Source organism: Trachemys scripta, chromosome 4, assembly GCF_013100865.1.
Source record: "Trachemys scripta elegans isolate TJP31775 chromosome 4, CAS_Tse_1.0, whole genome shotgun sequence".
In the NCBI taxonomy this organism is placed as follows: domain Eukaryota; kingdom Metazoa; phylum Chordata; order Testudines; family Emydidae; genus Trachemys; species Trachemys scripta.
Genome location: NC_048301.1, coordinates 18623081 through 18644416, shown reverse-complemented (window position 1 = coordinate 18644416; position 21336 = coordinate 18623081). Strand labels below are relative to the sequence as shown.

The window sequence follows — 21336 nt, the reverse complement described above, 5'->3', positions numbered from 1 at the left end:
GAGTACTTGTGGCACCTTATAGACTAACAAATTTATTTGGGCATAAGCTTTTGTGGGCTAAAGCCCACTTCATTAGATGCATGGAGTGGAAAATACAGTAGCAAAATATATATATATACAGAGAACATGAAAAAATGGGTGTTCCCATACCAACTCTAACGAGACTAATCAATTAAGGTGGGCTATTATCAGCAGGAGAAGAAAAACTTTTGTAGTGATAATCAAGATGGCCCATTTCAAACAGTTGACAAGAAGGTGTGAGTAACAGTAGGGGAAAAATTATGTGAATGGTAATTAGGGCCATTCCCTGGTAGATAGGCTAGAACTTTGAAGTGCAAACTTGTATTGTTAAAGAATTAGAGGTGATACTAATTGTGTGTGTTTACTTATATCTTGTTTAATAATTACCCATGTAAACAGACAGTTGCTCTCTGTCACTATAGCTATTGATTCAGTGATCAAACGGGAATATTAACATTTAACTGAATCTTGAATGCAATAATGTCATTGTCTATATGTCTCTTTAAAGTTTGTGATAGACTGCCTAATAGATAAATTATCTTATGTTAATCCATGTAGTTAATGACTGGTGAGGTTTAGGAAACAGAAGGTTACATCAAAAGCCTATTGTTCACCTAGGACTGTATGGTCAAGTGACTGCTAGAAAAACCTTGGGTCCTGATCCTGTCATCTCAGATTCTACTTGAGGCTTCATGCAGGGAAAGCTTAAGCCATAAGGACTGAGATCCCAGTCCTGACTGGACCACCCTGAATATAAATATTAGACTATAACCTATGAACAATTTCTGAAAGAACTCTTTGCAACTACACAGCTCACCATCTCTGCTATGAATCTGAATCTCAAGAATTGTACTCAGTCTGTATGTATACTGATCTTTTAACCAATTCTGTCTCCCTTTTCTTTTTTAACAAATTTTAGTTTAGTTAATAAGAATTGGCTGTAAGCGTATATTTGGGTAAGATCTGGAATATTCATTAACCTGGGAGGTAATGTGTCTGATCCTTTGGGACTGGTAGAACTTTTTTATATGATGAATAAGATTTTCAGTAATCCTCATCATATTTGACTTGGGTGTCTGGGTGGAGGCCTGAGGCTGGGTTACTTTAAGTGAACTGTGTAACCAGTGAGGTATTATAGAAGCTGTTTTGTGCTGGCGTGGTAAATCTAGATATTGGAATATCCACCAGCTTTGGGGATTGTCTGCCCCATTCTTTGCAGTTCACCCTAATTGAGTGACCTCAGTTGGCTCCCCTGGGACCCCAGTCACACCAACAATTACTGGTAAAAGAAACGAACAACTGGCCAAATTTTGCTTTCATTTACACTGTTGTAAATCCAAATCAGATCTCTTCAAGGAATTTGAGATTTACACTGGTCTAAATACAAGAATTTGACCTCTAGCTTTTAGCCAGTGAGAGGGGGAATAAATAAGGAATATTTATTACACATGCAAGGGGGAAAGTATTGAATGAAGAAAAAACTTTTTTGGGGAGGTGGAGTTTGGGATGGATGAAACTGGAAAGAGAGGTTGAATATTTTAAAGGCCCCAATGTTCATGGGAGTCCAATATTTATGAGCTTAGAACAGTCCAGAAATCTCTTATAATCTCAAGGATTACAATTTATTAGCCAATTGCAACAAAAATGGAACAAAAATATTTTATAAAGTAATAACACTTCAAGAAATACCATTATACTTTGGGTGGTTGATGGCATTTATGTTGAAGGCATAGCCGAGGTATGCCAGCATTTATAAATGTGTTGTTTATATTACAGGTGGACAAGAACGAAAATCATATGAAGACCTTTGAATTTTGAGGTGTTCATAATCCCCACCTATGCACAAATGTTGTAAATGACCTTTATTTTCATAATGGACAGAATCAGAACCCCAAATCAAACATGCTCACAATTCAGGGGTGTTTGAAAGCTGGACTGTAAATTGTGTGGCATGGGCCTGAATGTGGTTTTCATATTAGATACTGAAACTGTAAAAATAAAAAATAAATTTGCTTTGTTTTAGGAGTTAGAAAGTTTTCAGCCAACCATTTTTTCATAATACACACAAATATGCCTAGATGATTCTTGGAAGAAGAACACATTGAAAATAGGATTGTCTAATTTTCCTTCTTGCTGCCTAGCCTTCTTTCACAAACATGTTTTCAAAGATAAACCAAATTAACATATTCCCAATTACTATTGGTAGTCTGTTTTGTTTTTTCACATTCAGAAGTAGAATAACATAACACAGACTCTCAACTAACTGGGAAATTGTCACCATTAATTTTCATGAACGTTAGATGCTAGCAAGCTTTGCCAGATCAGATCACAGTCTTCTCTGTTGTTTCCACGTCACCAGTGGATCTTCCTCAAGGCATATTGCAGTGAGATTAATAAAAGTACTCCTGGATCATTCTATTGGGTGAAGAGTCAACGGACTAGCAGATGAACCAACTCTCTCCCTACAGGACACCAAGCCATGTGGAGGCAGATGAGACAGAATTATTTTGCCTTTTAGCCTACAAATTGAAGATGCCTGATCACTAGCAGATGTTGTCAAGGATGAGGCTTGTGAAGCAATTAAAGAAGAGATGTCAGCACCTGAGGCAGAATCTAATGGTTGCAACAGAAGAATTCTGTGTTTGCCCTGGAATGGGGTGATGGCAGCATATTGCAAAGATAATCATAACAGAACATCTTGACAATATCATATGTCAACCTCGAGGCAAAATGCCCTAAATTCTGCCCTTAAATGAAAGATTCTGCTGTGCAGTTGTAGCACATGCTGTTCACTGTCAACCCTATTTCTTATTCTAAGATCAAGAGTTTTAGAATCACCCTCCTCTACCAGAACATAACTCTTAACTTTTTGTTTGATTTCTCATTTCATCTGATGTAAGAATCCAAATCTCAAGCAGAATTTGACTGCATTATTACACCTTCACCTGACGTATGCTATCTTAGCATACATGCAACAGGCCACAAGTGGCACTTGACCAGAATTCATTACCGAATTTCATCTGTTTTGTTGGACCATTAGCTTCCCTGGCCTGAGTACTGACTGGGAGCATGATGGGAATGATGATCACACTCCCACTGATCTCATATTTACCCACCTTTGTAAAGCATAGGGACATCCTCAGAAAGGTGCTACACAAAGGCTCAAGACTGCAAGGTGCTGAATGCCTTCCATGTACCTAGGATCTTATCATGAACTCCCTTTACGTACTCAGCACCTGGCAGGTCTAGGCCCTTAGCAAAGAGTATTATTAGAAAATAGAGAAGTAAGAAATGTGTTTACATTTTCAGCAGAGTTAGGAGCAGGTTACTGTACCTGATTGGGGGAGGAGGGTGGCTACAGGATTCTATGCCCTGAGAGGGAGCAGAGGGTTGGTGAGCAGTTATGCTTCCATAGTATTGATTCACCTGAGGATCATTAAAGTTCTCCTTTTCATCCCATTTTATAGATGGGTAACTGAGGCACAGAAAGGAAATGACTTACACAAACCCAGCCTAGAAGTCCTGGACCACAGCTTTCTCTTCTAGGCCCCTGGCCACCCAAAAGGGCAGAGCAGCACCCATGAGTCTTAGCACCTAGCTCTACCCACTAGGCCCCCTGACACCTCCAGACCAGAACCCAGGAGCCCTGGTACCTAGCTCTACCCACTAGGCTCCCTGACCCCCCAGACCAGAACCCAGGAGTCCTAGCACCTAGCTCTACCCACTAGGCTCCCTGACCCCCCCAGAGCAGAACCCAGGAATCCTAGCACCTAGCTCTACCCACTAGGCCCCCTGACACCTCCAGACCAGAACCCAGGAGTCCTGGCACCTAGCTCTACCCACTAGACCCCCTGGCCCCCCAGACCAGAACCCAGGAGTCCTAGCACCTAGCTCTACCCACTAGGCCCCCTGACCCCCCCAGACCAGAACCCAGGAGTCCTAGCACCTAGCTCTACCCACTAGGCCCCCTGACCCCCCCAGACCAGAACCCAGGAGTCCTGGCACCTAGCTCTACCCACTAGGTTCCCTGACCCCCCCAGACCAGAACCCAGGAGTCCTGGCACCTAGCTCTACCCATTAGGCCCCCTGACGCCCCCAGACACAGCAGAGCACCCAGGAGTCCTGGCTCCCAGCCCCCACGACCCTCCGGCTGCCCCTTCCCCTTCCCCTGCCGGGCCGGCCCACTCAGCAGACCAGCCCCGCCTCCATTTCGCAATCCGCTAGTGAGCCCCGCCCCATCCACTCTGCCGCTGCCTGCCCGCCCCCTCCCCCTCGCCCCCAGTCCCTTCCCTTGATTGGCCGGGAGTTTGGTGACGTCGGCGGTCAGGGCCGGGTTCGGGCGATCGCGGCTGCAGGCTCGCTCGGCCTCAGACAGGTTCCTCCGCGGCGCGTCCCTGCGGGGTGTCGGAGCGCGGCGGCGCCCGCGGTGTCCCTCCGCCGCCGGGCCGGGATGCCGAAGCGCTCCTGCCCCTTCGGGGACACGGCCCCGCTGCAGCTGAAAACCCGCGTGGGGCTGCGGGAGCTGAGCCGGGGCGCCCTGGGCGAGAAGTACCGGCGGGAGCTCTTCGGTGAGGGCCCGGGCGCGGGCGGGCAGCGCGCGGGGCGGGTTATAGCGCCCCCACGGCTGCCCCGGGCGGGAGTCCCCGGGGGGGGAGGCTTGTGTTGCTCCGGGCAGGGGGGATTCCGGGGCCTGGGTCTGGCTCGGGGGGTAGCGGCCCCAGCTCGTCCCGGGTTTGTGAGGTTGGAGGACAGCCCCATGGGGGGCGTGATGGGGGCGTCAGGCGGTAACGTCCTGATGGCAGCCGATGTGGAGAGTCAAAAAGCTGCAGCTGTCAGCGTCCCCTGGCAACATGTGCCCAGGAAGCGTCCTTCGTGCCAACTCCTAGCCCCGCAACAGCGCGTTTCCTACCCCGCCCAGCCCTCCATTGCAGCTGTCCAGGGAAGCGGGTCTTCTGTGGCTTTCCATGCCTAAGGCGAAATCGACACGGACCCTTTGCAAACTCCTCCTTCCAGGCCTAGCATGAGTTCCCAGTGTGCCCCTCTATAGGGCTGTCCTTAACGTGCCCCTCTTCTTCCCATCCTGTTGCTGTCTCCCAGAGAAGACCAAGGAGCTACTCTTCCGAGGTGCCCAGGCCTACATGGATAGCATGTGGAAGGGAAACACAGCAGGGACCTGCACAGTCGCCGACTTCCCAGTGGCACTTAAAGATGCACAGGAAACTTGTGCAAGGGACAGTTGGAACGGACAAATGTTCATTGGGCAAGATGGAAAACTACTGAGGCATTCCCAAGCAATGGAGAAGAGTAAGTGGCATCTAGCTAATTATCTGTCACATCAGCAGGTATCTGCAATATCGTTGATGGATCAGCAGCATAGGGAAGTGGACTTCATTAGTCTCCTTCAGTGAATGCACAGAACGTACCTTTTTCTACTAGAGTTGCTTAGCTATTGCTAATGAAATGTTTAGTAGATGTCATGTAGCTCCCTTTTTGTTTAAAATATAATTGATTTAAGAACTGAGATCCTCATAATCAGTTTATAAATTAAATATAATCTGCTTGATAATCTAGGTGTGGCATGCCACAAGTCTGTCTTTAATGAAACTTAATAGGTGGGCTATGTTTTGTGCTGACACCCCCAGACCAGAACAATAATGCACTTTAGCTGTCAAAATTTCCAACACCACCAATGCAACTGCAGTCATAACGTCAATATGGAGGTAATATACTATCCTGAACCTTGTAGAACTTTAAACATCTGATGCTCAAATCTTCTATCCTGGTATAAGAATCTAAAAACATATTTCTAAAACAGCTCCACCAGCGGGAGTTTCCAAAGCTTGTTCCTCCTGCATAAGAACTGTTGACATCAAAGAAGCTTGCACACAGTGTGATCGTTTCGTATGCCAGAGTTGCAGCAAACTCTGCAAGTGCTGTAATGCTGTTGCCTGTTCCTTGTGTTCGATTATCGAGTAAGTGCCTCATGCAGCTTTTTAGAATATACTATTTCAGTAAGGGAAAGGATGCGGTATGCATTAGATTGTGATGGTCCATTCATATGCTGTGCCTTCACATACTGTATCTCTGGGGTGGGCAAACTATGGCCTGCAGGACCATCCCAGTCCGGCCCCCTGAGCTTCTGGCCTGGGAGGCTAGCCCCCGCCCCCTTCCCTGCTGTCCCCCTGCCCCCGCAGCCTCAGCTCGCTTGCTCCACTGCTGGCACAATGCTTTGGGCGGCAGGACTGTGAGCTCCTGGGGCAATGCAGCTGCAGAGCCCGGCCTGACCCGGTGCTCTGTGCAGCGTGGTGGCGGCGGTAGCGTGGCCTGACTCCAGGAGGGCGGCGCGGCTGTAGCACTGCCAGCCATCAGCCCTCCAGGCAGCGCGGTAAGGGGGCAGGGAGCATGGGGGGTTGGATAGAGGGCAGGGGAGTTTGGGGCGGTGGTCAGGGGGCGAGGGTGTGGATGGTGGTCGACAGGGATGGACACGAGGTTGAATGGGGGTAGGGGTCCTGGGGACAGTCAGGAAGGAGGGGGTGGTTGGATGGGGCAGGGGTGCTGGTGGGGCCATCAGGAATGAGAGGAGGGGTTAGATGGGGCAGCTGGGGCCCGGGGGCAGTCAGGGGACAGGGAGCGGGGGTGTGTGGATGGGGCAGGGGTCCCAAAGGGGCCATCAGGGAACAGGGGGAGTTGGATGGGGCAAGAGTCCCGGGGGGGGGGGGGGGGGGCAGAAGAGGCAGATAGGAGGTGGAGGCTGGGCCACGACCCCTTCCCCTAACCGGCCCTCCATACAATTTACGAAACCCAATGCGGCCCTCAGGCCAAAAATTTTGCCCACCCCTGCTGTATCTTCATGTTGTACGCAAGTGATCCTGAAACTTTCAGGGGCATGTAGTTTTGTCATTAAACTATCTGAAATAGGAAAGGATATTGTGTATGACGTAATCTACTCTTACTGTAAGTGACTCAGCTTTCTATCCAAATGTTTTGGGCGGTGAGAAATGCATGTTTCATCTCATAGCTCTGTAGAGCTGATAGAAGGAATACATACTTGTGAAATAGCTGGAAAGAATTTACAGCACCATTAGTGTTGTTCTAATGCAGTGGTTCTCAAACGGTGGATTGGGACCCCCATTTTAATGGAGTCGCTAGGGCTGGCTTAGACTTGCTTGGTGTTCAGCCCTGTGCCCCAGCCATATTGCCCGGAGCCAAAGCCTGAGGGTTTCAGCCCTGGGTGGTAGGGCTCAGGTTACAAACTCCCCACCGCCTGGGGCTGAAGCCCTTGAGCTTCAGCTTTTGCCCCCCTGCAGGGGGGGCTTGGGTGGGATCAGCCTTTTGTCGTCGTCCCCCCCCCCCCCCCCCCCCCCGGGGTCGTGTAGTATTTTTTTGTTGTCAGAAGGGGGTCACAGTGCAATGAAGTTTGAGAACCCCTGAAATGGTGTAAGTCTTACTTCTTTCAGGAGTCTTTTGTTTATGGTGAGTTTTGAAGAAAGGAGTGGAAGCTTTAGACTGTGTCGAAAATAGCATACACTCAATTGACATGTGACTGTTTGTTTGTTTCTCTTCTAGTTACAGTGATACTGGCGAGCAAGTTCTCTGCAATGGCTGCTCAATGTTTGAAGCCTGAAACTCTTAATGAACTATCAATACATCTTTATGGCTAAGATATCAAGTGCCATGAAGAACATGTTTATATCTGGATATCTGACCCTTCTAGTGTGTGGAATTAACAATGGGATTTCTATGCATTTTTTATGTGATATTTTTTTAATACTGTAGCTAAATAAACTTTTGTACATGTTTCGAAGAGACTTCTGAATTACTGATGCTGTTATCTGAGGCTACAGTTACCTTCAAGGACTATCTTGAGCTGGGTTCTACTGACATAGATGAGCATGTTTCCCAGCACTAACACATTTTGTGTCTGTTCAGTGGTTGCTATCTTTGGATACTGATAGATGGGTCAAAATAATATCAATTGGTGGTAGTGCTTTTTCATAGGGGGATGGCATTGTTCTAGACACACAACCTTTCATCTGCGAGGTCTAAGCTCAGGCACTTGTCCTAGGTCACGCACAGGGCCGGTGCAAGGAAGTTTCGCCTAGGGTGCAAAACTTTCACCTTGCGCCCCACCCCCCCACCCCGCGGCAGCTCCCCCCCTCTGCCCTGAGGCGCGCGCCCCCCCACAGCAGATTTCCGCCCCCCCGGGGAGCCGTGCGGCAGCTCCCCACCCCAGCTCGCCTCTGCTCCGCCTCCTCCCTGAGCACACCGCCCCCGCTCTAATTCTCCTCCCCTCTCCTCCAAACAGACAATTGGCGCCGCAAGCCTGGGACGCGGGAGAAGTGGGACTGCGACCACACGCTTGGGAAGGTGGCGTAGCAGAGATGAGCTGCCAAGGGGAGGGGAGATGTCTGGGGGGGGGTGCCACAGGGCTCCCCACCCCAGTTCATCTCTGCTACGCCCCCTACCCGAGCACGCTGCTCCTGCCGGCAATGACAATAATCGCATAGAGCGGCCGCTGTGCTGGGAGAGGGAGTTTGAGCCGCACGTGTCAGCGTGCCGCTGGCAGCCCAGCCCAGGAACGCTGTTAAAATTGGGGGCACTGCTTTTTGGCACCCCTAAATCTTGGCGCCCTAGGCAACCGCCTAGTTTGCCTTAATGGTAGCACTGGCCCTGGTCACATAGCTCAAAGCAGAGAAGGGAGTAGAATTTGACTCCCAATATGATCTGACTTGTAAACATTCTCTCCCAAACACATTATTGGCTGCCTGAATCCTCATGGGTCCTTCTTGTATAACCTTGATCTAGAAAAGATGCATACATCGTACCCTCCTTTGGAGTACACATCAGAAATCTAATTATTCAATAAGCAGCTTTGTATGTAACTATATCTGGACATTAAGCTTTCAGAGTTGCTGAAAGCCTTTCCACGCTGCAGTCTGTCGCTGACACTTGTAGCTACATACTGCAGTGTGGGCGCAGCTTGCTTTTCACTGCTGACACCAGTGTGTAGTGTAGCCTGTGTTGCCTTCTAGCTGCATTTCACCCCACTGAGTTGGCCTCACAGAATTCACCTTTTCAAAACAAAAAAGTAGATGGTTCAGATAAAGAAGATCACCCACGGTAGTAACCTAAGTTTCTTGTCCCTGAGACCCTTAATGTGCAGTAAAGAAAGGGTATCTGGAAGTAAGGCAAGGATCTAAAGTGAAATCCTGACACTTTGTCTTTCACAGCAAACAAACTCCTTCCCCTGCAGTGTGATGTAGGAAAATTGTAATGTGTTCTTTAAAGGGTGTGGGTGAGCTGGCGGGAACATGTGCTGTTGACCTACTGGCCCCATGGAGCTCAGGACAAGTAATACAGCCTTGGAGACTATTCTACTGTTGAGGACCATCACTGGAAACTGCAATGCAGCCTTACAGCTGAGGAATGGGGCAGAGCTGCTGTAAAGGCACAGAGCCTCAATGTAGCCAGCTTGGAATACTTGTAGTACATAAGTGAACCCCGCATTCTCTTTGGCAGGGGCAAACCCATCATAGAATGAGTGGAGAACTTGGAGATTTTCTTTTCGACGGGCCCCTTGTGCAGGCTTTCACATGGGAGTGGCTAATCAAGCCCTATCTCAGTAAAAATGATGTATAAAGGGAAAATCTGGTTATGCTGTACATTGATTTCTTTGGGGTTGTTCAGCAAGTTTGCAGGGCACACTATGCTTTGGATATTGCGTTAACTGCTTCTCACTTATGCTGAAGCAAATCAGTTATCCTACTATAAACAAATTACAAGCACAGTCCAAGGGCTTTAGAAAATTTTAACATGGTTCATTGGATAGTAAATAAGAGCCTTAATTCAAATGGCAGGGGTGGTTTAGGATGGTTTCTGTGCTTTTTCTTGCAAGCTGTCCTTTGAATTTTATATTTTGTGTTAGCGGAGATGGACCAAGTGACCTAACAGATCATTTATTTTTCTAGATTCTGTGATACTGTAAAGATCGACTACTTCTGTTGTACAGCATTTTGTACCTTTTGCATTGGGTAGAGGTCAGTGTTTTAAAGTGGCTCAGATGTCATACAAACAAGCTGCATCGCACTTCAATTTCTGTATTGTAATGCCATTTGTGTTGCTAGCTCTAGCAATTTTAACATGAATTTTGCAATATTTGGTGTTTTTTCTTAGCGCTCCAGCTCCTGGCGTCAGATGATTATGTGAGAACCTCAGCTTTTTTTTTTTTTTAAAGCAAGTTTCTTGCCCCCGTGATTGCAGGAAAAAACTTGAAAAAGTGACTGTTAAAGGCTCAAAAACCTGAAAAACAAATGAAAAGACTGAAATGTATTATTTTTAAAATCTCATGATTTTGGGGGGCATTTTTGAATGCTAATTCTTGAGGTTGCAATGCTGATTTTAAATGTATTTTATTTGTTCTTCAGTACAGTTATATATATTTTTTTTCTGTTCCAGATTTAACAGTGTAAATTTTTCATCCCTACCCAGGGTCAATTTAAACTGGTGGTATAGGTGGTGCAGGTTGCTTGAAGGTTTTATATAGTAGTAATATTTACTTTGTGTATGGATTTGTGCATTTGCTTTCAGCTATTTCCATAAATCTATTTTTATTCAAATGTAATGGTTGGAACTAGAAACCTATTTCTGCTGGTTGGTGTTTGTACTTATTTTTGTAATCTTTTAATTTCTTCCTTTTATTCATCCTCTCAGAGGAATGCCAATGCAGGTGTTAGGCCAGATCTTCAGCTGGTAAAACAGCATAGCTACATTAAAATCAGTGGCGCTATGCCAGGTTATACCAGATGAGAATCTGGCCCACTATGAATGGAATAGACTTTTTTTTCCACTGAAATATTAAACATGTTCAAATACACCTGTTGATTTATCATAAATAAATAGGCTCTTTCAACAATATTTGGTAGCAGTAAGATGTTTAAAAATGCTCCCATTATTTTCAGACCACTTAATGACTTAAGCCCTGATTCTTTAATGTGATCTAAGTGGATCTAGCCTTGCGCCCACTCCATTGACTGCAGTGGGGTTCCCTGCAAGCACAAAGGTCCAGCCACACTTCTCTGATTGGAAGATTGGGGCCTATGATTTAAATTTTAAAAAGTTTCCAATATTTGAATAAATAGATGTGCATAATAGCAAATGCCCACTGTGCTAAAACTAGTTTTAGAATATAGCCACAAGGTGGCATTGCCTTGCAAGTTTTGCATAAATTCTTAATCAACATTCTGTTTTGTTTTGTTTTTCCAAATTGTGGCAGCTGGATGGAGGCAATCAAGTCATGATTGGGTCAACAGCCTTAGTTTGTAAAAACATGCTTTTACAAAACCTACAGTAAGACCAATAGAAAGGTTTCCAGGAACTTAAAAAAATAAAAATAAATAGTTATTTAGCAAACATTCCTCTGCAGTATTAACTTTGAGAGGACTACTCGTGTAAACAACTTTAAGCACATGCTTAGGTATTTTGCTGGATAAGGCTGGAGTGCTCATGTTAAAATTTTAGTATGCTGTCATTTGTCCTAGCCCAGGGGTCGGCAATGTTCGGCACGCGGCTCGCCAGGGTAAGCACCCTGGCGGGCCGGGCCAGTTTTATTTACCTGCTGATGTGGCATCGCTCGCCCGCGCCGCTTCTCACTGCCCCCATTGGCCCAGGACGGCAAACCGCAGCCACTGGGGGCCGCGATCGGCCAAACCTGCTGCCTCAGCAGGTAAATAAAACTGGCCCGGCCCGCCAGGGTGCTTACCCTGGCGAGTCGTGTGCCGAACGTTGCCGACCCCTGTCCTAGCCCATGCTAGTCCATTTTATAAGCCTGTTGTGCCCACTCTCTTACAAGTAGATTATTCATGTGCTATGGTTTTGATTTCTTTCCATAATACTAAGATAGTTTAAGGCCACAAATTAGATTCAGAAGTAGAGCTGGACAGGAAATGGTTTTCCCATTCTATGACTATGTTTGAGATTTCAATTTGCCCCCGTTTTGTATCAACATAAAACAGATCTTTTGAAAATTTTCAGAACAAAAGAAAGAAATGGCAGAGATGATTTTGCACCCCACCCCATCCCAGAATAGAGCAGGGACTTAGATGCAAGTCTTCCATATTCCATCTGAGTGCCCTAACTACCAGGCTGCGGGCTATTCTGAGGAGAGAGCTCTCTCTGAGTGAGTGTGAGAGAGAAATTCCACCTGGTGCCTAATTCATGTTGGACTAATAGTATAAGAAATTGAAACATAGGAAAAATGATTCAAGTGTGACTATCCTAGTGTACATTCAAACTGAGATATTGTGATCTTGTGCAAGATGATTATTTAAAAAAAAAAAATCTGGTTGTTGTCCTATAAATCACTTTTGTTCTGAAGATGAGTAAACTTCTTTCCAGGTGGTGGTAGTTGTCAGTGTTACTGCTAATAGAGCTGCATGAAGAAACCGATTCTATTCACTATTGGACAGATTTTCACAAGAGCTTAGCACCCAACATGCAGAACTCTTCAAATCTGATCATACCTGTCTCAGTGGAATCTATTGTGTGCTGAGCTCTTGTGAAAATCTGGTCCTGACTGTAAGATAAAAACTGAGGCAGATAATCACCATTTTTTTAAAATACACACATGGACATTAATTTTCTCTATTGTTCAGATAGCTTTGGAAATATCCAGCAGATGTGTAGGAACTGGAATTAGCCCAAAAGCCTTAGATCTTTAGTAGTTTGGTGAAAGGTTTGTTGTTGTTGGGGAGAAGAGGGTGTGTGCCTGTGTGGTTTTTTGTTTTTAAACACCAAACCATTCAGATTGATGACTGTGGTATTTCATGTTACTGAGAGAGAATTTGCACCAGCACTAGAACCTATCTTCATGTGCTCAGTCTATATTTAAACCTACCTCCAGCAGTCTTTAGTCTGGTTTGCTTAGCTCTGGGTATGTTCTTGGTAGTGGTTTATGTCTACTGAGAAATTTGCTGTTAACTACTGTTCTTATAAAATAGTACAAATTCTTATTCCATCCAGAATTTAGTGAGAAACTCTTTCCAGTAACTAAATCAGCATTATTGTATTAGAGTGCATCTTTCGTAGGCTGCATAGCAACTGAGAACTCTGTAGCTGAATTGATGCTGGTACAACCCCAAAGGGCCAGATCTTCAGCTGCTGTAATTAAGTGCAAATACACACTGAGTCAATGGAGCTATGTTATTTTATACCAGCCGAGGGTCTGACTCTGTTTTGGCATAAAGCTGTGATGTCATCATAATTTGTTTAATGATAACAATGGGCTTGGCTGCCTACACATCACAAACCCTTCCCCTGAAGAGTTTACAGTCTAAAAGGTCAGACAGAAGAAGCTAGGCTACATTGGAAAATCCAGGGATAGGGACGACAGTAGATTTTTTTAAAGTGGTAAACTCACTTCTTCTATCAAAGATGGTTGGGTGGTTAATGCATGCTGTGATGTTTTAAATATCCAGGGTAAAATCCTGGCCTTGTTAAAGTCAATTGGAATTCTGCTAGTGTCTTCCTGGGGCCAGGATAATCACCCCTAAAATGTATATACCAGGATTCTACAGGAACTTCATCTACTCAGGGTGTAGTTCTATATAGTTGTTGTACAGCACAAAGCAATGCTACACAACAGTTTGGGCAAGGCAGGAAAGAATACTGTACCCAGCTGCCATGGAAGGAGGAAGACCATGCTCTCTTGGTCAAATTCTAACACACCTGCTCTTGCAGTGAAGTGCCATGTGAACTTTTGTGACAGCAAGTGTGGAGACCCTCCATTTTACATGCTATTGAACGGTCAGTATCCTCATTGGCACCAGGCCCCCTTGTTCAAGGGCACTGGCTCAGCACAGACCTAAAGCGAAGATTTATTGTGTTCGCTCTCTAATAATTCTGCAGGGGTTGATTGACAACAGAGCTGGATTTGACACCATGAAGGGGTTTGCCCCCACTGGCATCACCAGTCTCTGCTGTGGGAGCAAAGATCAGCACTCCACTAGCTCTGCCCCAAGGCAGGTAGGTCCGACAGGCCTGATGACAGATGCATGCTATCCGGCCCAGCAAGCCAGGCCTTGTGGTGTTTCAACTGTTGGGCCTCTGGTTTACCTATGCTTATGTGGTGTGGGGTGGGCTCAAAGAAAACACAGCTCTTACTGCCTCCTTTCCCTGTTCTCTTTGGGGTGGGAGGGCAGAAGTGGCTCCTCTATAAGTACCACATGAAGAGGGGAGCTGCACAGTTAAGAGAATAGTAGTTGGGGTGGGGAGAGGAGAGAGCATGGATCAGACAAGATTGAAGATGAAATCTGGGAGCGTCTGAGAGAGAGAGAGAGTGAGTGAGTGAAGTCTCAATGAGAAATGAGTCAAAAGAAGAAAAAATACCAGTATAAAACATTTAATATTATTGGGAAAACAGGCAAAGACAAAGAGTTTTTAACGCAACAGTAATAAGTAACAGTTGGCTGGTCCATGTTTCTCTTCCAGTCCTCTGTATACAGGCAAGACCCAATGGGCCAGATCCGACTACATGGCAGCGGCAGCAGCTCTGGGGAGCAGGGAAAGGAACTCATACAGGCAGGGGTAATTTTCATCTGCCAGTATGAGCTCCTTTCCCTGCTTCCCAGAGGGGGCCTCACTCTGTGGAGGGAAGGCAGATGGTGGGACCAATGCCTGCCCTCTTGTGGGTTTCGTGTGGTTTGTTTGTTTTTTTTGCCAGACGGGGAGTTTGAGGCCACTTTGCACTGTCCTAGCATCTCTCGGTGGCAGCTCTTAGCTGCTAGAGGCTTCCACCATGATCTGCACCCGCAGAAGCCAGCCTAAATATTATGTTATATACACATACATGCAGTGGGTCTATACATCTGAATTCATGCTACTGTGGCTGTACTCTAGGAAAACATACCTGTGTATTTGGGACTGTAACTTTGGTGTATCTGGACCTGCAGTCTTCATCTCCCTTGCAACTGATCTGTTTCCTCACTGACTTTTTTTCCTTTCCTGGAGCCTGCGGGTACACTGAAATTACTATTATGGAAAGGTTGCTTACGAGCACAGGGCTGTTGGCATCTGTTCTTTTAAAAGAAAACCCGAGTGACAATTTTTTAGATAGGAGAACCCCAGACAGTGCTATGGACATTGCAGCCGAGAGAGGGCAGGTCAAATCAGAGAGCTGCAGATTTCAAAAATGTCCTTTTTAAAATAATGACCAGCCCTGTTTTGACTTCTCTACTGCTAGACGAGGAAAAGGAATGCTGAGTAGTCACGCTTCAAGCACGGTGGTTTTATTCACAATTGCATTTTAAAAATACCCATTAGATGCTGCACTGCTAGTTTTTATTTAGGGATTGTCTAATACGATCGTTAAGGTGAATTTATTATGCTGGATTCCAAATCCACCTATTGGGCATTCAGCAGCTAAACTTCTATTACATCAAAAACCCTAGGGGAAAGAAGATGTTTCCAACAGCATTAAACTTATTAGACGTGTTGCTGTATAAATGTACTGTTTGGTTAGGATGAGATTCAGATACCTTCACTCTATTCACATTGGACAATAACTAGCCTCCGTGCATCTGAATTCCTTTGAAATCAATGGGATCCCTCCACCTGCATAAACAAACCCCTTGTTCCTGTTCTCAAGCTCTAGCCTCTGCCTTATTCTCATGCTTTTCCCTCTAGGCGTCTTCTCCAGTTGCACCAAATGACCTTACAGGTCTCCTTCAAATCCTCTGATACCGCCCTCAGCTTGGACTCACCCTTACCTCTGCAGTGCTATCCCCTTTTTATTATAGTGCCCACATTTTACTCTTCACATTTTGCTAATTTTTATATCTAAAAATGAATTCGGGTTGGTTGTGGCAACTGAATCATATGACAATTCCTATTGCATCCTTCCCTTGCTCTGCATTTTTATTATTCCGGTTTATGAAAATGCACCTGTTGTGATTTCTCTGCCCATGTACAAGTGCTATGAAGCCAGGTGTGGGAGCAACATTAACTAATGAACTTTGCTACCCTAGAAAGGCTTCAACCTGAACCTAAAATCCTCTTTACACTTCAAGCCAGAATGAAGAGAGAGGCCTTGCAACTGTACCTCAGGAGTCAAACTTGCACTCTGTTGGACCAAGATCAGAAGCTAAATTTCAGAACATGAGGCCCATTCACTGAGAATACCTTGCCTCAAACAGCTAGAGATCTCCTGAAATACGATGAAAAAAGTGGTCTTTTCAGGTATATGGAATCCAAAAATTGTTTAAGGCCTTAGAGATCAAATTGTTATTTACAAGTGTAGTAAGAAAGCACTGAAGCCCATGCAATCCATGTAGCACACATGTAATAAGCTTCATGTATGAATCCCCACTAACCAAGATGGCAGCCACAATCTGTGCTAGGTGAAGTTTCTAAGTAGCCTTCAGTATTAGATACAAGAAAAGAACATGGAAGGATTCGAGGCTGGAGGTGACAAAACTGGAAAAACCTACCTCTCAAAGGAAAAGTTGCAAAAATGATCCAAGCAAAGATGGATGCTGCCTGGTTGCTCCTATCATGGCAGCTAGCTAAACATCCAGAAGCAGGCAAGGATCATACCCAATAAAAGGCAACCATAGTCCTTCAGTTGAAAATACCATGGGTGATATCTGTATCTCTTCTGTTCATTTCCCTTATCAGATCAGGATCAAATCTGTATTATTCAGATTCAACAGCAGCTAACTAGCTCCCATCTAAATCACATGATCCAGATAAACTGTCTATTAGATTATAAAATGCTAGAGGCAGCAGTCTGTCTTCCTACTGCTAAGTGCTCTCTGCCCCCCTGACTCTAAATAAACTATACATCCTCTTCCAATATATGTGAGGGAGCTAAACACAGCAGGAAAATACTCTGAATATAAAGGCAATTAAGCATGTTTGGAAATTGAATGGAACAGTATCCCTTAATTAAAACAGAGGTAGTGTACATGAAATAAGTTGAGTAATACAACAATATGTATAGGATGAATGAGTCCAACACAATTAGACATTAGTCTGGACTTCTAGAAGCAGAATGAAGCAAGGTATACATATGACCTTTTCTCTCCATCAGATTTTCATGTCCACTCTAATCTATTCCACAAGGCAGTACACAAATCACTTCAATTTTGAGACAGAAACAGCAGAGAGAGCAATAATGTATTAATACCCTGATTCAGCAAAGCACTTGGGCACGTGCTTAAAAATCAGGGCCTAAGACAAGAAGTTTGATATCCCTCCTCCCCCGTTTTCTTTAATCATTAAACTGAATGGAGATTTTATTGTAATTGTTGGCTTAGATTTCAAAATAGTCTAGGAGATTTAGACACTAATTTCAATGGAAGAGGTGTCTAAGTCCCAGACTGCTTTGAAAAATCACAACCATTATTATTTTGTTGAGAGCTGATAATTTGCTGAGTGCTGCACAGGAACAGAGCAGAAGCCACTCCTGCCACAAGGATCTGACAGAAAAGGCTAAATGCAGCACCAACCCCCTAAGCAAAAAATAGTTCAGCTTTAGGGAGCTAGACATAATTTAGAAGTAACTAAAAATCATAACAGATGAGGTAAGGGCTTCCTTGTTCCTGTGAAGAACCTGACACACTTCTGTAGTCAGAGGCAATACAATAATTAACTCTTGTAAGGCAAGTGAATCATGCTTAAACAAATGCATGGATTACCATAAACACACCCGCTCAATGAAAATGGATACAACATAGTACCTGCTCTGAAAAGCTTACAATCATCTACTTCAGACAAGAATTCAAGCACAATACATGGGATGAACATGTCAAATGCAACACGATGTTGCAATATAGTCAATGAGGAGATTGACATATGAAGGCTTCATGAAAAATGGGATTTGAAGGCAGAGAGGGGTGACACTTAGCACATTGGAGATTGTTCCATGCATAGAGTAGAGCATGAAGAATTTACAAAACCGAGAGTTGGAGGAAGAGCTGATGAGCAATAAGAAGATGCAGAGGACCATAGGGAGCACTGGTGGAGTGGAAGATGAAATCTGAGCAGAGTTCTGAAGCGCTGTGAAAATGACAAGGAGGGATTCTCATACTCAGAGACTCTGCTAGGCTGGAAGTCAGCAACTGATGGGTTAGTCACACCCAAAAAAACAGAGACACAACAGTCCGTGGAGAAGAGTGAGGGAGTGGAGTATAGTAATGAAATGGTTGCTCTCTGACAGAGCAACTAGTCATCAGTTCATAAGAATGCAACACATATACCATTAGACTGAGCTAAGAAATGTCTGCACCCAGCAACATTTGGGATAATAGGCTGCTTATTCACTATTGGTGCTATGTGTCCTTTTCACAATTAACCTCCCTGTTATTAAAGAAGTTGATCTAAAGGGGACAAACTTGCTTGTTTGCAATATACACCATCTGGGGGGGAGAAAGGCAAAATCTTTCTGCACGGACTGATTTCCTCAAATGAGCTTTAGTGATACACTGCTGTGAAACCTACAATGAGGTGGACCCTTCATCCTACATCCCTGCTTGTGGGGCAGAAATTTGCTTAACATATGTTCCCAGTTCTTCTTCAGTTTGGCATGGGCAAGCAAAGGGCAGGATCCGCAGTTAGAGAAAAATATTCAGAATTGTTAATAGTACAAGTCTCATAGTTACTTCTTAAAATAAATACAGGTAAGCAATTCAAAGTGGCAACAAAAGGAAAATGTGTTCCAAGATAAAGCAAAAGTCACAGAGTTTAGGTAAACATGAGTGTTAGCCTTGAACCTTTAAAAGTCATGATACTCCATTTGGGGAGGAAGACATCTTGGATTCAGGTTCAGGCAGCAGGTGAGCTGTTTTCACTCTGGTTGGGAAAGGAGCAGTACCTGTGAAATGTATGGAACCTAAGTATTTGTAAGATGAGAATGTATTGGAGGGGAGGAATGGGACATTTAAGGGAGCTACTTTTCTCTCTGAGGTGCCAGTCTATAAAGTTTTGGGTGTTTGGAGACCTTCTAAATGCTGCAAGTGCCCACAGAACACAATCCTTTTTGCCCATGTTTGAAGGGAATACACTTTGGCATACGCTAATGGAATATGCTGTGGTTTTCAGTTTGCCGGTAGGAGAGTACAAAATGTGGTTTGCGTGACCCACTGGTTTCTGCCTGATCTAAAATTTATCCAACCCCGTGACATAGGCAGAAGCAAGGACAATGCATGTCTGCTTCCTTGTCAGCATTCTGAAGACCTTGTCTTGTCCTTGCTGTTGGCCTGGGGTAGGTAGAGGCCTCTGCTTCTCATTTGCAGTTGCAGTTTTTTCTCCCCTGTTTTTACTACAGTGGTTCCCAGTCTGTGGTCTGTGAACCACTGGTGGTCTGGGGAGAGCTGTTTATTACTTAGGTGCTATGATAATACAAGTAATAAGTCATGGACCAGGACTCTGCCGCACAAACAACAAAAAGACAGCCTCTAGACCAAGGAGCTTACAGTCTAAGATGAGCCAACAGATGGATACAGAGAGATCGGAGATATAAGGAAACGATGAGACAGTATTGGTCAGCATGATAGGAAGTGGTCTCAACCCACCAACAGCTGAATCATTGTCAAGCTTTTTGTAGGCATCACTGCAAAGGAGAGTTTTAAGAAGGGATTTAAAGGAGGATAATACATAAATGTTTTGTAGATGTTTATAGTGAGTCCCTCCAAAGCATGTGGGGCAGCATGGGAGCCTGTTTGCAAATTTAACAAGTGGGAGATGGAGGTTGGCCTCATGTGCCAATTGGAAGCAAAAGTTGACATCCTGATTCTAAACGAAAGACGATAGATAGGAGGAGGACAGGCCATAAAGGGGCTTGAAAGTGAAGACAAGTAGTTATGTCTGATGTGATAGAGAAGGGATGTAAAGAGAGGGTGACATGGACAAAGTGATGGGCTAGGAAAATAATCTTTGTGACAGCATTCTGAATAGATATGAGCATGGAAAGTAGCATTTGTGAAAGCCAAAGAGAAGGATGTTACAGTAGTTGAGATGGTGAAAGCCAAAGAGAAGGATGTTACAGTAGTTGAGATGATAAAAGCCTGGATGAGAGTTTTAGCTGCGTAGAAGGATGTATTTTAGGGCTGGTTTACACTACCATTTAAGTCAATGTAACTTACGTTGCTCACGGGTGTGAAAAAGACACCCCCTGAGCGATGCAAGTTACATTGACTTAAGCACTGTCCACACCGGCGTTACATTGGTGCGAGACACTCTCCCGCCAGCATAGCTTCCGTCTCTTGCGGAGGTGGAGTAATTATTCTGACTGGAGAGCATTCTCCTCTCAACAGAGTGCGTCTTCACCAGATGCGCTGCAGCAGCATCAGTGCAGCTACGCCGATGTAGCGCTCTAGCGTAGACTTGTCCTGTGAGACGTTATGCAGAAAGAATCTGCAAGACTATCTTGGATGTGGTGACCCAGAGAGAGGGCTGAGTCAAAGATGGGCCTACCAGGCGGGATGGCAGAGTGTTGTCCACTGTGATTGACATGCAACTGACTCGCCTTGTCTTCATCTACTAAATCATAATGAAAGTTAAAAGATGTTACATTTACATGTAAGCAAGTGTAATTGCTGTAGGGATGTTGTACAATCAGAGGCAAGATGGATGGTGTAATTGCAAATGGGAGGGGCTATGATCCATGAGACACACTATTAAGATGCGGACCATACTATGAAAAAAAATTGGTGACTGTTTTACTCTTAACACTGGCTTCATTAGTTGGTTCTTACTGATTTGCAGGGTTTTGTTGTTGTTCCGCTAAGTGGCATTTTGTGTGGTGGTATTGCAACAGAATCTATGGCCGCGGGAAACTGGCAAAACACCCCAGCATGACATAATTTTCCTCTGGAGCATCTGAGATGGATTACATTGTTTTGCTGACTCTATGTTGCTGTATTTGAAAGGCAAGGTCTCCCTTTGGGAGGTTTAACAAATAGAAGTTATTGCAACCTATATTAGGATGAATTATATATATGTTGGCTCAGAACTTGTCACAACTTTATGGAATCATAAAACTGTAGGACTGGAAGGGACCTTCAGAGAATTGTAGGACTAGAAGGGACCTTGAAAGATCTTCTAATCCGGCACCCTGACCTGCTCTTAAAAATCTCCAATGATGGAGATTCCACAACCTTCCTATTCCAATTTATTCCAGTGCTAACTATCCTGACAGGAAGTTTTTCCTAATGTCTAACCTAAACCTCCCTTGCTTCATTTTAAGCCCATTGCTTCTTGTCCTATCCTTAGAAGTTAACTAGTACAATTTTTCTCCCTCCTCCTTGTAACAACCTTTTATGT

General features: G+C 44.7%; 1 protein-coding gene across 1 annotated transcript; it reads left to right on the top strand.

Moving 5' to 3' along the window:
* Positions 1–4338: 4338 nt before the first annotated feature.
* On the top strand, positions 4339–7829 carry SIVA1 (SIVA1 apoptosis inducing factor). The gene is made up of 4 exons (XM_034770105.1): positions 4339–4589; positions 5119–5325; positions 5837–5993; positions 7588–7829. Exons 1-4 carry the CDS (start codon positions 4472–4474, stop codon positions 7643–7645), a joined length of 540 nt encoding a protein of 179 aa, XP_034625996.1. The 5' UTR covers positions 4339–4471; the 3' UTR covers positions 7646–7829.
* Positions 7830–21336: the final 13507 nt, after the last annotated feature.